At 30.1% G+C, this 15,704-nt stretch overlaps 1 protein-coding gene across 1 annotated transcript; it reads left to right on the plus strand.

Annotated features, from left to right (window-relative positions):
- The first annotated feature begins 2,881 nt into the window (after positions 1-2,881).
- LOC145031901 (Rhomboid-related intramembrane serine protease family protein) lies at positions 2,882-4,849 on the plus strand. Its single transcript, XM_078980557.1, has 6 exons — positions 2,882-3,014; positions 3,120-3,574; positions 3,658-3,823; positions 3,974-4,144; positions 4,236-4,390; positions 4,493-4,849. Exons 2-6 carry the CDS (start codon positions 3,126-3,128, stop codon positions 4,764-4,766), a joined length of 1,215 nt encoding a protein of 404 aa, XP_078836683.1. The 5' UTR covers positions 2,882-3,014; positions 3,120-3,125; the 3' UTR covers positions 4,767-4,849.
- The last annotated feature ends 10,855 nt before the right edge of the window (positions 4,850-15,704 follow it).

Genomic DNA, 15,704 nt, shown 5'->3' on the forward strand with positions numbered 1-15,704 from the left:
CACTTGTGAATATTAAACAGTATATTTGCATATGAATATTACAAAGTATTTTTTATATTACATAGTTTATTCATTTGTGAATATTACATGATATATTAACTTATGAATATTAGATAATATTTCAATATCTCAATATTACCTACATGGTATCACATGTGAATATTACATAGTATATTCACTTGTGAATATTAGATGATATATTCACTTATGAATAATCCACAGTATATTCACATATGAATATTACAAGGTATTTTCACACACACACACACACACACACACATATATATATATATATATATATATATATATATATATATATATATATATAATTTTTATATATTATTCACATATGAATAACATACCGACTTGCATATTTGTTTTTTTGTTTTAATAATCATATACTGATTCAGGTGAAAAAAAACATATTCATATATGAATATAACATGATAATTTACTTTATGCATTTCATCAAACAGTTGGAGTGCATACAATTTAACTTTTTTAAAAATGTTAAAAACATGATCGTTTGCCTATTTAAATCTTACAAAATAGTAGATTGATAGAAAATTATATGAAATTTTTCAAAAAAAAAAACGATTTGATCTTTTTCTAACCGCAATTTTGAAGTTTTATTTGATAATCGATGTTGAATGAATGATATGAAGTGGATTTTCTGTTGATTATCGATGATGTTGATCTAATGACGCTGGAAGTATAATTAATCGTAGGTGTTGAAGATTTGATCGTATTCAAGCAGAATTGAAGGTTGAATTAAAAGAACCAAAAATCAATTTTTGTTGTTAACTGCTGAATCGTGTTGATAAAAATGTTATTGACGAAGATCAATGATTGATTAGCACTGGATAATGTTGATGATGGTTTAATTGAAGATCTCTGGATGATTGTTGAAGGTTGGATAAGAAAGTTGGATAATGAACGATGAATGGGTTTGAACTGTAATTTAATTCTCTACAGATCCGTATTTGAGATTGAAGGTTGTTGTCATATTTACAAGTTTGTCAACGTGTTTTTTTATGCTTAGATTAAATGAGTGGTTGAAAATGATTCCCCCATTCTCAACCTTTTTTATTTTTTCAATTGAATCCACCTATATATATATATATATATATATATATATATATATATATATATATATATATATATATATATATATATATATAAGATTAAGTTCAAATGAGAACAATATTTAATGTGAGAACGTGAGAACACTACTTTATGTTTAGTATTCTACTATGAATTTAATATGTATAGTATTGTAGTAATTATAATATGAATATATGCAATTTTATATTGTTATTCTACTATATATATATATATATATATATATATATATATATATATATATATATATATATATATATATATATAGGGTAAAGTGAATATACCTAACAACCTTATATAAGCTTAGGTACCTAACCACATCATACTACGTAATTTTGTATCATATTTGCATTGTAATCACACAAAGTTCTTAAAATTCAACCTCATAACTTGATTGCTTCCAAAATCTTTGGACTTTCACCATTATCATCTTTCAAATGACGTCTTTCTATCGGAGACCCCCTGGTGGGCTTCATATACTACCGTTACAAATCAAATGGTGTAGGAAGAATATAATGGTGAATATCTGAAAATCTTGGAAGTAAATCAAGTTAAGGGTTGAACTTTAAGAACCTTAGACGATTGCAATGGAAATATAATGCAAAACAATGTAGTATAATGTGGTTAGGTACCTAAGCTTATATAAGGTTGTTAGGTATATTCACTTTACCGATATATATATATATATATATATATATATATATATATATATATATATATATGTGTGTGTGTGTGTGTGTGTGTGTAGTAATTTAGTAAATTTAATATGAATATTAAGTATCTGATTGTTCATATATTCGGTGATAAATAATATCATAAAGTTGTACATACAAAAATTTATTGTGAATATTAATGTGTAATTGTTCGTATATTTGTTGATGAATAATATCATATCGTTGTATATACAAAATTCATAGTCGAATAGTAATATAAAATAGTGTTCTCACGTTCTCAAATTAAATAGTGTTATCATTTGAACTTAACAATATATATATATATATATATATATATATATATATATATATATATATATATATATATATATATATATATATATATATATATATATATATATATATATATATATTAGCTTTTAAATCATTTAAACGTATTGGTAGCTTTTTTGTTTAAAACAAAAGTTAAAATGTTTTGTACTAATATATATATATATATATATATATATATATATATATATATATATATATATATATATATATATATATATATATATATATTATTTTATTTTATTTTATTTATTTATTTATTTATTATTTTTTTGAGTTTTGTTTTGAAATCTGAAAACTAAAAGTTTAAAAAAAAAATTACAACGCTTGTTACGGAACCTACCTAGATAACTACCATAGTAATTTACGGTACTTGCATGTTTACTATTTATGTCACTATTAAATTCGATGACTCGAGTCAACAAAACACATGACTAATAATTTCATTATTATATATTTTCAAGGCTTGAAATTAAAATTTAAGATATATTCACAACCATCACTAATCAACATAATTAACTTTGATTTTTTTGGCAAGGCTAAAAACGGATAATATCGTATCCACAACACGAGGCACTGCATTAGTCGTTAAGATTATCGTGGTTGCAGGAGTCAAAATCAAACCATTGGCAAGTGGGGCGTTCAAATCATACCCTACAAGAATCAAAACTAATGGCAGAGATTGAATTAAAAGGTTACGTGGTAGCACTCATTGGTTAAACAAGCGATAAGGTTCCATCCTATCCATTCTTCCTATTCGATTTAAGTTCTCGTCATTAACGTTTAAATGCTTGTAATCTCAAGGACAACTCCATTAATGGAAGCTCACTTGTAACTCCCTGTCTTTATCACTAGATTTTAAAAGCTTCATTCTTCCTTGTCAACCGGGTATGCAGCACTCTCCTCATATACGTTTATCTCAAGTTTCTTACGTTAGATATATGAAATCATTATATGTAAATATAAATAATTGTTTCATGTACTTTTTTTCAGCGACACATGGCGATGACTCCAATATGCTTCAAAACTTGTTACAAACACCGAACTATAAACAAGAGATGCTTCATCTCTCCAGTTTCAAACCACAAATTCAAGAATACGAATCTTTGCAATAATTATGTTGCCACTTTCATGAAAACAAACAAAACCATGCTCAATTGTTCAAACTTTTCAAGATATATCTCCCCCAATGCATCAGAAAAGGAGAAACCTTTAGCGTCTAGTTCTAGAGAGAAGCAATTAAGATCACTGGATTCTTACTTTAGGAAATTCAAGAACGATATGAATCACAAAGATTCACACAACATAAGTGGTCGATCGAGTAAAGAAGTTCCCCTACCCACAATATATCATGTCAAGAACATGCACGAAACCCAAACACAAGTAGTAAATCGTCCAGCTGCTGATTCGAAAAGCGATTCTGATGAAACTTCGGGTCTCTACATGATGTAAAGCATGAACTTTATTCCCGTTTATTATTACTTTTCAGTTTCATTAATTTCTCTGATGATTCTTGTTTTTCACGTTGCAGATGCACGATGGTGTCGATAAACATTGCAGTTTATCTCTTTGAAATTGCAAGTCCAATAAAGAACTCGAATCTTGAACTCTTTTCACTTCCAGCACTCTATGGAGCAAAGATCAATCACTTGATCTTATATGGAGAATGGTGGAGGCTGTTGACACCAATGTTTCTGGTACAAGATTGACTAATTAATGGGTTCGTGCCATTTGTTTATTTATATATTTTTTTTATAAAATCTCTAACGATTCATATAAATGACAAAAAGATTATGTAAATGTAATCAAGAATAGTAACAACAAGAATTAAAATGTATCTATCACAGCACACGGGGATTTTTCATATTGGGCTTGGTTGTTGGGCTTTGCTCACATTTGGCCCACGGGTTTGCAGGGCTTATGGCCCGTTTACCTTTTTCTTGATATACATACTTGGAGGGCTATCTGGTAATTTGACAAGCTTTCTTCATACCCCTTATCCAACTGTTGGTGGAACTGTAAGTAAACAAGAAACATGTTTATGAGTTATGAGATTTTGGTTGTATAAAATATAAATGAGTAACTAATTATTAAATTTGAATTTCTTAGGGACCAGTTTTTGCAATCATTGGAGCTTGGCTTATATATCAATATCAAAACAAAGATGCCATTGAGAAGAATGTTTTTGAAAGCATGTATCAGAAGGCAATCTTTGCTACTGCACTTGGCTTTGTTTTATCAAATTTAGGTCCAATTGATGATTGGTTAGTCAACTTCTTATAATTTATGTTTGTTTAATTCGATCGAAACAACAAAAAAATGGTGTTTTGTCTCTTTATTTCTAAATTGATTGGGTATGTTTTCAGGACACATTTTGGATCAGTGTTCACTGGCATAGCGTATGGTTTCATGACATGCCCCACCTTACTACAAATAGATGATTCATCATCATCATCATCATCATCATCATCATCATCAACATTGGATACTGGTAAAGACAATGGAATGACACTCATCTCACGATATGTGGATCCATGTAAATCACTTGTAATGTTTTCTATTTTTGTATTGGTTTTGAGTTGTTTGCTTTTCGTGTTTGAACCTCCATTGGGTTCACTAGATGTAGACACCCTTGTGTAGTCTCAACAACCAAAGGGTAAAAGGGTATATGTGTAAGATATATGTATTACAATAAAGATTACTAAAATTAGGTTTGTTACTTACATCATTTTTTTTGGTACTATGAGAGAAATGTATATACAAGAGGGAGAGAGATAGTTGCGTAAGAAAACGCTATGATTGTTGAAGTGTTCAACAACAATATGAAGTTGATATAAATTGAAAGTATGTACTTTCCTAATTTTCTTTGTCATTCAATTTCAAACAATCTAATTAATATCATTTGCACAAGCTTGGTTTTCTTGTACTAATCAATAATCTCTAATTTACATACACACTACTAAGTGTTAGATGAAATGCCATGATCAAATGTTTTCTTGAACAAATATGTATACATTATAACCTTGTGATTATAAAGAATAGGCTGATTTCTTATAAATTAATTTGGTTTTTATATGCGTGTAGTAAGAGAAAAAGATGGAGGTTAGTGTGTTAAACCGTGCTTCTGCAATTCTTCATCAAGTACTTATACTTTTACATTTTTCGTCTCTTATGAGCAAAATATATTTCATTATTATGCTTTGAATCCTTTGTCATGTTGTGGTAAGACAAGTTTGTGAAGGTACCTCAGGAGTTGGGTTTAATTTGTTATGTTGTTTATGTGTTCATAGGATCTTCCTCTTAAATATATCTTTGTAGGATCCATTAAAATGAATGAATTTAAGTGCCCAATTTTTTTTTTAACTGCTAAACTATCATTGAACTAGAACTCCTTTAATAAGTGCAGATTACACTAGAAAACATATATTAAGGGGGTGTTTGGATAGAAAAAAAATGTGTTTATTGCTTATTCTTATAATAAGCTAATTTGAGTGTTTTGATAAAATCCAGCTTATTAAGCTAAATAAACTAATTTTAATAAGCATCCCTTTCCATGCTTATTGCTTATTGCTTATTCCCACCACAAATAAGCTATAAGCAATAAGCTAAAAAGCTAATCCAAACACCCCTAACTTACTATTAAAAACCCAGGGCCGGGCCAACACGATTGGAGGCCCGGGGCAAAATAAAAAATGGGGCAATTTCAAAAAATTTATGTATTCGTATATTACAATATTTTATAAATTATACATACATAATAATACATTTAAATTCGTACACCATAGAATGGGGAAAACTAAAAATACAATGCTATTAGAAGTACAAAAATATTAAAGTCTCATCCCCTTTGTTTCTTCATTAACTTGTCCAGTTCTGTTCCTGTACATAAGTTGTTGACCTCCAACAGAAGTAGATTTATCATCAACAAAAATTTGTTAGGTGAATTGCTTAAATCCAGAATACTTATTGTTGTTAATAACCTAGAATTATTCTATACATATCAAAAACATAGAAATAGAAATAAAAAAGAGTACCTTCATAAATAAAAAATAAGAATATTAACATTATAAATCTAAATTAAGCAATAAAGTTCAAGAACTGTCTCTAACTAAAAAATATTAACATTTGATTATGTCTCTTGAACAACCTCATAAAAATCGAATTTCAAAAAAGAATAAGAAATTTCAAGAGCGATAGAACATACAAAGATTCATAGTCATATTATCATAAATCAATTTCACCTCTAATAGTCGATTCTAAAAACTGAGCCTTCAAATTTCTAGAAATTGAGAAAGAAATCCAATTGAGGCAGTGACTGGAACTCTCGATTCAAACCTCTAGGCCAGATTCCTAAAATAAATCAAATAACCTTATTAACTTCCCATTGGTGCTATATCAGAAAAAGGAAATCGACAACAAGAAGGGAAACAATAGAGTTTCCCGTTTTCTGAAATCGTGAGAAGAACAAGACACAATCAGTCTTTCAATTCTAAAATAACATTCGATTCACTAATGGTTACGAATTCAAAAAATCAAAAAAGAATGAAAGAAATCGATTAACTTGAAATCTTGAATAAGAAATAGAAGAATGATCGTTAACTCTTGCTTTTGGAGAAGACGTCGTTTGGATTTTCCATGGTAATGTTTGGATTTTCTATAGAAATCTGACTGTTGAAGAGTTATGACGCCTTGGAATTAGGACATATGCCAGGTAAGTCTCGTTCTCTCTTACGCTCCATCTTTTGGATTAGTTCCTGATCAGAGTATTGAGGTTTGAAGTAGTTAAATTGGCTAAAAAGTAATGGGCTGTTAATATATAACCAAAATAACAAGTTAAAAATTGGAACCCTATAGCATTTGGGGGCCCGGAGCGATCGCCTAGCTTGCCCATGCCCACGGACCGGCCCTGTAAAAACCAACCTTTGGTAGTAGACTTGTTTGGTATTGTTTGTATGTACCTCTTAACTTTTTTATTATTATTATTATTATTATTATTATTATTATTATTTGACAAGCTTAGTCCCTGTAATTTTATTTTTCTGTTTTGTCATCGCTTTGCAATTTTAATCATGTCAAAGGTTTCTATATATGGCAATTTCTGTAAACTTTTTTTTTATTTTTTTATTTTATTTTTATATACTTAGCAATTTCAATCATTTCAAAAGTTTCTATGGCAATTTCTGTAAACTTTTTTTTTTCTTTTTGTCTTTACTAGGCAATTTCAATCAGATTTTTTTTTTGCCGAACTTTACTTAAGTAACAATTTCAAACCCTTTTTATTTTTATTTTTCTATTTTCTAAACTTTCGTGTTTAACATTCATAGTATATATATAATATATATTACGATTTTCTTGAATAATTTTTGTTCGTTAACTTATATTAAAAAATATTTTTTATATGGTTATTTTTATGTATGTGTCGATATAAATTAAAGGTATCAACCTTTTGATGTAAATATAGAGCTTTCGTTACATGTTTTTTTTTATATATGTATCAGTATAAGTTCAAGTTTGTCTATGTTTCGATTTTTTTTTCTTTTTTTTTTTTATATTTTATGCTTATTTTTATCTAAGCTTCGTCGATTCCTACGTATGACGGTATGAGTCGTTCACATATAAGATGTTTTTTAGAACAACAGATATATTATAAAAACTAGCAATAAGCTAGATAAAAGTAACAATTACATGGAATCAATAGACAAGTTTGGATCATGCAACCAGTCAACCCAATTAACACTACTTTTACGACACTTAATATTAGCCCAACAAAAAACTTTGAGAAACCACCTTATCAAGCGACAAAGATGTTGGTGATTTTAGTATCATTATGTCATTTTAAGTAACTGAAACTAACATGTGAGTTAAGTGGTTTCATAATTTGTACTCTTATATATATACGAGGTTGTGCGGAGTGTACGTATGTATAAGATCGAATTAGAAGCCGGTTCATTGACTAGTCGAGGGTCTGGGGTTTCCAAAGGGGCAGCGCTCCTTTGGCAGGGTCTAGGGGCAACGCCCCTAGCGGGGTCCAAGGGGCAGGGCAGATCCCCTCGCAGGGGTCCCACGGGTGATTATGGTAAAACGAACCAAACTCGTTAGTTTTGGTAACCCTAAATCCTCATTAAATCTAGATTATAATGACTTGCTTCCAAAGCAATTAATGACGGCCCAACCCTAATGAAACCCTAATCTCGTTTAATGTATAAAGAGTTCTTCCTCTTTAGAAGAGGGTTACGATCTTAAGCTCTCGTTTTTCATCATACTTTTACAGAATCCACCACAAACCTTAAATTTCCCTACAAAATATTTTTTAAGCTTAAATTTACCAAAAAGAAAAGAATTTCTAAAGCACTAAATCGACTACCAAAGAGTGTAAAAACAACCTCCATAAACTCTTAACACAACAAAGACAAGCCCATCGAGCCAAGCTAAATAATCCGGTCTTGAACCGAAAACAAGGATAACATATGTACATTCCACCATAGACATAAAAGATTTAATAAATTGATAGCCAAGAATAGATGAGTGATCGTTTCAACTTCCTACTCGTAGATAGGGCAAAAAAATAGAAGTAATATCTATCCCTCTGTAAAACAAATTATAATGGGTAGGTAATTTGTTAAATAGAGGCACCAAACGAAAACATTAACGTTTATAGGAGTAAGGCAACATTATCTAATAGTTGAATCAAAATCAATAAGAAGATTTTTATGAATTTCTGCCAGAAGACACAAAAAAGAATCGGAACCATCAAGGGACCAACTCCTCTTATCCGCATATGAAGAGAGCACAACAAAAGAGACCAAATCTGAGAAGACTGGCCACTACTCATACTCTATACCCCCTCTCGGAATTCTTCTAAAAGAAGACACCCAACCCGGTTGACACATCTTCAAAGCAACAAAAATTTGCATATCCAACTATGGTTCCACGTATTATAAACTAGTGTCAAAATATTAATGGGGTTTCGACAACAAAATTTATTGTTTATTAGCTTATTAGATTATAAGCTAATAAGTTCAAGTGATATAACTTATAAAAATGGTTTATTAGCGGTTTTTTATCACCATATGCGGTTTTTATCCAAAAACCTTTTAGCTTATGACGGTATGAACATGTGAATAACTTTTATTTATTTATTTTTTTATTTTGAAACGACAAATCTAACATACCCGTAAATTATTTATTAATTTCATTTATGTCTAAAAAAAAAAAAAAAACTTGAACCGGCAACCTAAAAAGAAAAAAACAATATCAGATGGACTAAAAATCATTTAATCATAACAAGCTAATAAGCTTATTTGCCAAAGTATATATTTGCCTCGCCCAATTTTCATTTTTTCATTTTGGCCCAAGTTTCCCTTTTAATTGTGATTATTTTTTATAGTTTACGAATTTAGCATAAAGTTTTAGTTAAGTTTATTTTTATATGATTTTTAAGACTTACTTTTTTATATTTTACAACTTCTTGTAAACTTGTTTTTAGAATTATATTTTAGGAACCAGCTCTTAAAAATTTAGTTTATATTTTTTACAAAATTACTTTTCCCAATCTTCGTCGTTATATATATATATATATATATATATATATATATATATATATATATATATATATATATATATATATATATATATATATATATATATAGTCAAAGAGCAAATAAGAAGAAAATTTTTGGTAGGAAAATAAGAAGTTTTTTTCCTACATATTTTTTTCGTGAACAATCAAAATGAATCATTAGATGATTCATTTGTAAGATGATTCACAAGAAAAAATTCTCAAAAAAACATCTCGATAATTCATTTATACAATGATTTTGTTGTTATTCACTAAAATTGTCATAAAGTAAATTTTTTCTTAATTTATTTAAAAATAAATCATAAATATGTTTTTTTGGGAATTGTTTTTGTGAATCATCTTATAAATGAATCATCTAGTGATTCATTTATTTTGTTCGTCAAAAAAATATGTAGAAAAAAAACTTCTTACCTTCGTACAAAAAAAAAAATTCTTACCAGATTATATATATATATATATATATATATATATATATATATATATATATATATATATATATATAGTTTCATTTGAAACTATTATATTTTGTAAGACATAGAGATGTAATCATAACCATTCATTTTGAAGATAAAAAAATATTTTTCAATTTCAAAATAATTGAAATTTTTTGAATTTTTTAAAAAAATATTATTTTTGTCATTTATAATTTCTAAAAGAAAATAAAAATAAATAAATAAATTATCGTTATATTGAAAATATCCATGAAATCTTCTAATAGAATATTTAGTATAAAGTTATAACAAAACTGTTAAAATATTCACATATTCTACTAAAATATTATATTATAAATATTTAAACAATTTGAATAGAATATTAAAATATTCTACAAATTTTAACAATGTTAGTAGAATTTTAGAATAGTTTAACATATCTAACAATTCTAGTAGAATATTCTAACATTTTAAAATTTTTATTTCGATATTACAGTGTAATATTTTATTAGAATATTCCAGGTATATTTAAAAAATGGTACTTTTTGATTTTGATTTTATATTATTTTATTACTTTTTTTTGGTTAAATAAAGCGACAAAAATAATAATTGAAAAAGAAAATTTTGATTTTTCCTTTTTATTTTGCATTTTAGGTTTTTTTTTTATATCCAACATGAGTGGTTAGGATCACATCTCCATGTCTCATAAAACTAACATGATTTCAAATGAACATATATATATATATATATATATATATATAGCAACATGTTAAAGATGTTACACTCATTCCAGCCTAAGGCTATGAGGTATTATTTACCACAAATCTATTAAAAAAGTGATGTCACATATGTACAACATCACATCCACTATATGTTCATTAGCCATTGGAAATTGTTATCATTCCATATAGGGGTGTCAATTTATGACACAACACGACAAAAATACACAAAACGAAACGAAATCAGGACGAAATCAAAATTCGAATTCATGTTCGTGTCGTTTTCGTGTCAAGATTAAAAAACACGATGTCGTGTCGTTTCGTGTTCGTGTTCATAAATCGACTCGAAATTGACACGATTAAGCATGTGGTTGTCGTGTTTTTCGTGTTTGTCGTTTTTGTCGTGTTATATATCTTTAAGTATGAAAGAAATACACTAATAGTTATGTAATATTATATTTGTCGTGTCGTGTCGTGTCGTGTTGTCGTGTTTTAATTGGTTCGTTTTCGTGTTAATGAAAAAAACACGACATCGTGTCGTGTCGTGTTCGTCTTATACAAAATCTTGTTGTGTCGTGTCGTGTCAGACAAAAACACGACACGACCGCCCGATTTGACAGCTCTAATTCCATATTATTTATCTTTTTTATTTTTTATTTTTACTTTGACATTTAAACTAAATAAAAAAACATAATTAATAAACATAAATAAATATTTCACATTACTTAAAAACACATTACATAACTTAAATTTTAAGTCTAAATTACTAAAAAAACATAAAAACATAAAGTTTGAAACCTAAAAAACATGGAAAACTAAACATAAAAATTAAAATCACTAGAACCTAATTTCCATATGTTTTTACCGACATGTTGTTGAATTTTTAGAAACGTCGCTAGATGTTTCGTAGTTTTAGGTTGAGATCCGGTTGAGGCTTGGTGTTTATAATTTGACGATCGGTAAGTATTATTTGTTGGATTAAGTTGTCTAAGGCCGTAACTAAATTGATATATTCTTGTAATTAGAATCAAAATCCTTTTTGTGTTGTCTTCATAACTAGAATTTGATTATAATGACATTTATAAAGAGATGATGATTTATTAGATTATTATATGATTAATAAACTAATTGTAAATCATGAGGAAATGATTTATTAGTATATTATATGATTAATATATCAATTGGAATTAGAAAATTTATTTTTTAATTTATATAATTAATAAATTAAGATGAAATCAATTAGAATTAATTAATTGGGTAAATTACATCAATCGTCCCTCGATCAAGTGCCGAAAAACACGTTTAGTCTCTTATTTCAAAAATTAACTCGGATCGTCCCTCGATTGGTTGAAAGTTGCACATGTCATCCCCCGTTAATTTAAATTTGCATGTTTCATCCTTCGTAAGACATGAAATGACTGTTATGCCCTTTTTATTATTATTTTGAATTATTTTTCATTCTTACAATTATTTATAAAATTCAAAATAAAATAAAAAACCCACCCTACCCACCATATCTTAACCCCCTCCCCTTTAAATCCTCTTTTCCCTAAGCTACCACCAGAGAAGACACTATCTCACCGAAGAAGAGAGTCATCGGACCACGACCTACCACCATCGATGAACCATAACCCACCCGCCTCTCTTTTCTCTCTCTCCGTTCTAAATATGAAATACAAAAACAAATGAAATCCCTAGACAAAAAACAGAGATCGATCTAGATCTTTCTGGCGATTGAAGGGGTTTATAGGTGGTTATGACATAGAAAATGATGGATCCATAAGGGGCGGCGAATATCTTTCCAATAAAGGGAACCAGGTAGGTCAAACACATTTTCCATCGGCTAGCGCTACGTCAAATCTATGTCGCCATCGATGTTGGTTAGGGTTTAGAACTGTTGCCTCTAAGATCTCAGTAAGGTGGGTTTCAAACTGTCAAGGGTTTCGAATCAGCAATTTAAGATCATTAATTACATCATAAAAGGGTGTGGATTGTGAAAGAAACTATCGAGAACTACTCCGTCTGCCTGATCATGAAAATCACTTCCTCCTAGGGTCTCAAATCTAAGATCGTCGTTGCTAGGTTTCCGAACAACCACCACAGGTTTCAGATCGAGCTCCACTATCACATTCATGTCTGATTTTCACTTTGGGGGTTTGATTTTGATTACAAGTTTCAGGAGGTGGTGGAGGTGATAGGTGGTGGTGCCAGATTTGAGAACGAGGATAGAGAAGAGAGGGAGGTGATAGAGTTTAGAGAGAGGATATGAAATAGAGAAAACTAGAGAGCTCTGTGAGAGACAGGGAGAGGGGGGGGGGGAGAAGCGATGCTATTTGGTGGCTTCCGATGGTGGTGGACTGTGGTTTCCGGTGGTAGTAGATAGTGGTTTTGGTTTCCAGGCAATGTAAAAGGAAAATACAAAGAGAAGTGGGAAGGGAGGGGTGGGGTGCGGTTGGGTGGGGTGTGGGGACTTTTGGTTTATTTTTTTATTAATTTAAAACTGTTAAAGATATAAAAGAAAAAGCAAAAAGAAATTATTAAGGGTAAAACAGTCATTTCATGTCAATAAGGACTAAGCGTGTAAGAAAAATCAAACATAGGGACGGCCCGAGTTAATTTTTGAAAATAGGGACTAAACGTGCTTTTCAGCACCTGATCGAAGGACGATTGGTGTAATTTACCCTAATTAGTTATCAATCAAAATTAATCTGGAATTAAGTGAAATTAATTAAAGGTTCAAGAGTTGAATTGTAATTGTTTATAATTTAGCAAGGAATGAAGATTCTAGAACCCTCCTAGGAACTCAAATTCGTTCATACTCTTACTTTCTTTGGCCAAAAATCTCCTCTCTCATCTCCAAGACCTACACTACAAGGAGATTGAAGTGATATGTTTACTACAACAAATCAAGAGGTATGTAACTCTATACTTGATAATTTCGAATTAGACTAGGGTTATACTAAGTTTAGTTGTCCATTGTATGTTGCTATCAAGGTATATGTCGTAGATTTTTTATAAAATGCATGTACCCTAGTAAGTGTTAATTGTTTACCATATTGTACAATTATGTTTTCTGTAAAACCCAACACTATTTTCCGGCGACGAGCTTCCTTAATTGCTTCATACTAAATAACAATAATAATAATAATAACAATAATAATAATAATAATAATAATAATAACAACAACTTAAGAGTTTTGTCTATTATTTTCGCGTACGTCTTCGCTGCTCGCTTTTTTGCTTGAAGATGCCGCCTTTTTTTTCCTTTGTCGCTTCACGGTGGTCGTCGAAGTTGGACTCGATGGACCCTCCCCCTCAATGTTGACGTATTCATTGAGGTCAACACCAAAACTCATATCTGAATCGAAAGTTCTTGGTCGTTTGTTGGAGTCGATGGTCGATTCCGAATGCGAAGTCTTCAGACTAAGGACCCATTTTAGACCTTTACGACAAATTTCTTATGCTTTTTGGTGGCCGAATGTTTTACCATCGTTGGTAACCTTGTATTGTTGGCATGTTGTTGATAAAATATTGAAATCATTGCTACCATTTTTATGCATATTTTTAAGATTTTCAAATCTGATATTCAACTTTATGCAAGCCGCTCGTAGTTTATGCCATTTCCGTTGTCGTGTCGTACGTCCTCTCCATTTGACTTCCTAATAGCAAGTGAAAGTGGTCTAAAATACGAAGCTAAAAAATGTTTCCCATTTGCGTGTTGCACGTCTTCGAGTCACACAATATGAAAATCCAAATTTTAGGTAAAGCTTCCTCCTTATCTTCGTTCCAAGTTGTACCTTTTTTTGTAGCTTTTCATTTTTGTTGCATTCTTCTAGATGGTTGTTGTGTTTCTTGAACCCTTTCGTCGTCGTTGATAGCTTATTTTATTTCCTTATTTTTATTAGTTTATTTTAGTATTTTTAGCTCTTTTTATTAGTATTGCATCATATATTCTTTATTTTCTTTATCATGGATCATGTTGGGTACTTTCTATTTTGCATGAGATATTTTGTAGGGTTTTGGAGCTCATTGCGGTTGCGGTTTGACTAGAGTTGGGCTTGGTGGGCTTTAAGGATCGATCAAATGAGATTTTGGCTTAAAAGTTGAAGATTTGGATGAAGTGGGCTTGTGAAGATGGGTCATGGATTCTTATTTTGGGCATGGACTATCCATATTTAAAGCTTGAAGGTGATTGGCCAATTTCAACTCATGTGAGTCATGGAGGGGACCAGGGAATCTTGGGTAGTCGAGTGGGTAGTGGAGAAGAATGGACCAAGAGCATTCCAACAACACTTACGAGGGTAGAATCTCAGTTGCGCAACGCTTGCGCGGGTACCCACGCAACTGCACACTTTTGGGCATTTTGGTGATTGTGTTTACCATTTACCTTGGGGGGGGGGGGGGGGGGTGGATCTTTCAGAGACACTTTGATTTTCCACCATTAGAGACCTAGAGAGGCAGTTTTGGGAGCTTGGATACATTTTTGCTCATCTTTCTAAGTAATTGGTAGATTCTTGATGTAAAAACATTTTTATGATTGTTATTTTGTTGCAATGAGTGGCTAATTTCTCTATTTTGGTTAACTTTGGCTAAAACCCTTGAATGTTTGGGTTTTTGAAGGATTCATGCTTAATTATCATTTATCTTATGTTTATGATTCTAGTTCATATTTCTTATGCTTGTTTAATACTTTGATCATGAGCATGGTACTTGAATGAACAATTGCTGGTTTATTTCTTTGGTTTAGCATTGAATCATTGAATTTACTTAGAACAAGGGCTTTATGATGGTAGAAATCATCTCTAGTTTATGAATCATAACTCCTTTATGGATGTGTAAGCATTGATAT

The sequence above is a fragment of the Lactuca saligna genome, chromosome 2 (genome assembly GCF_052625555.1).
Source record: "Lactuca saligna cultivar CGN05327 chromosome 2, ASM5262555v1, whole genome shotgun sequence".
Taxonomy (NCBI): Eukaryota; Viridiplantae; Streptophyta; class Magnoliopsida; order Asterales; family Asteraceae; genus Lactuca; species Lactuca saligna.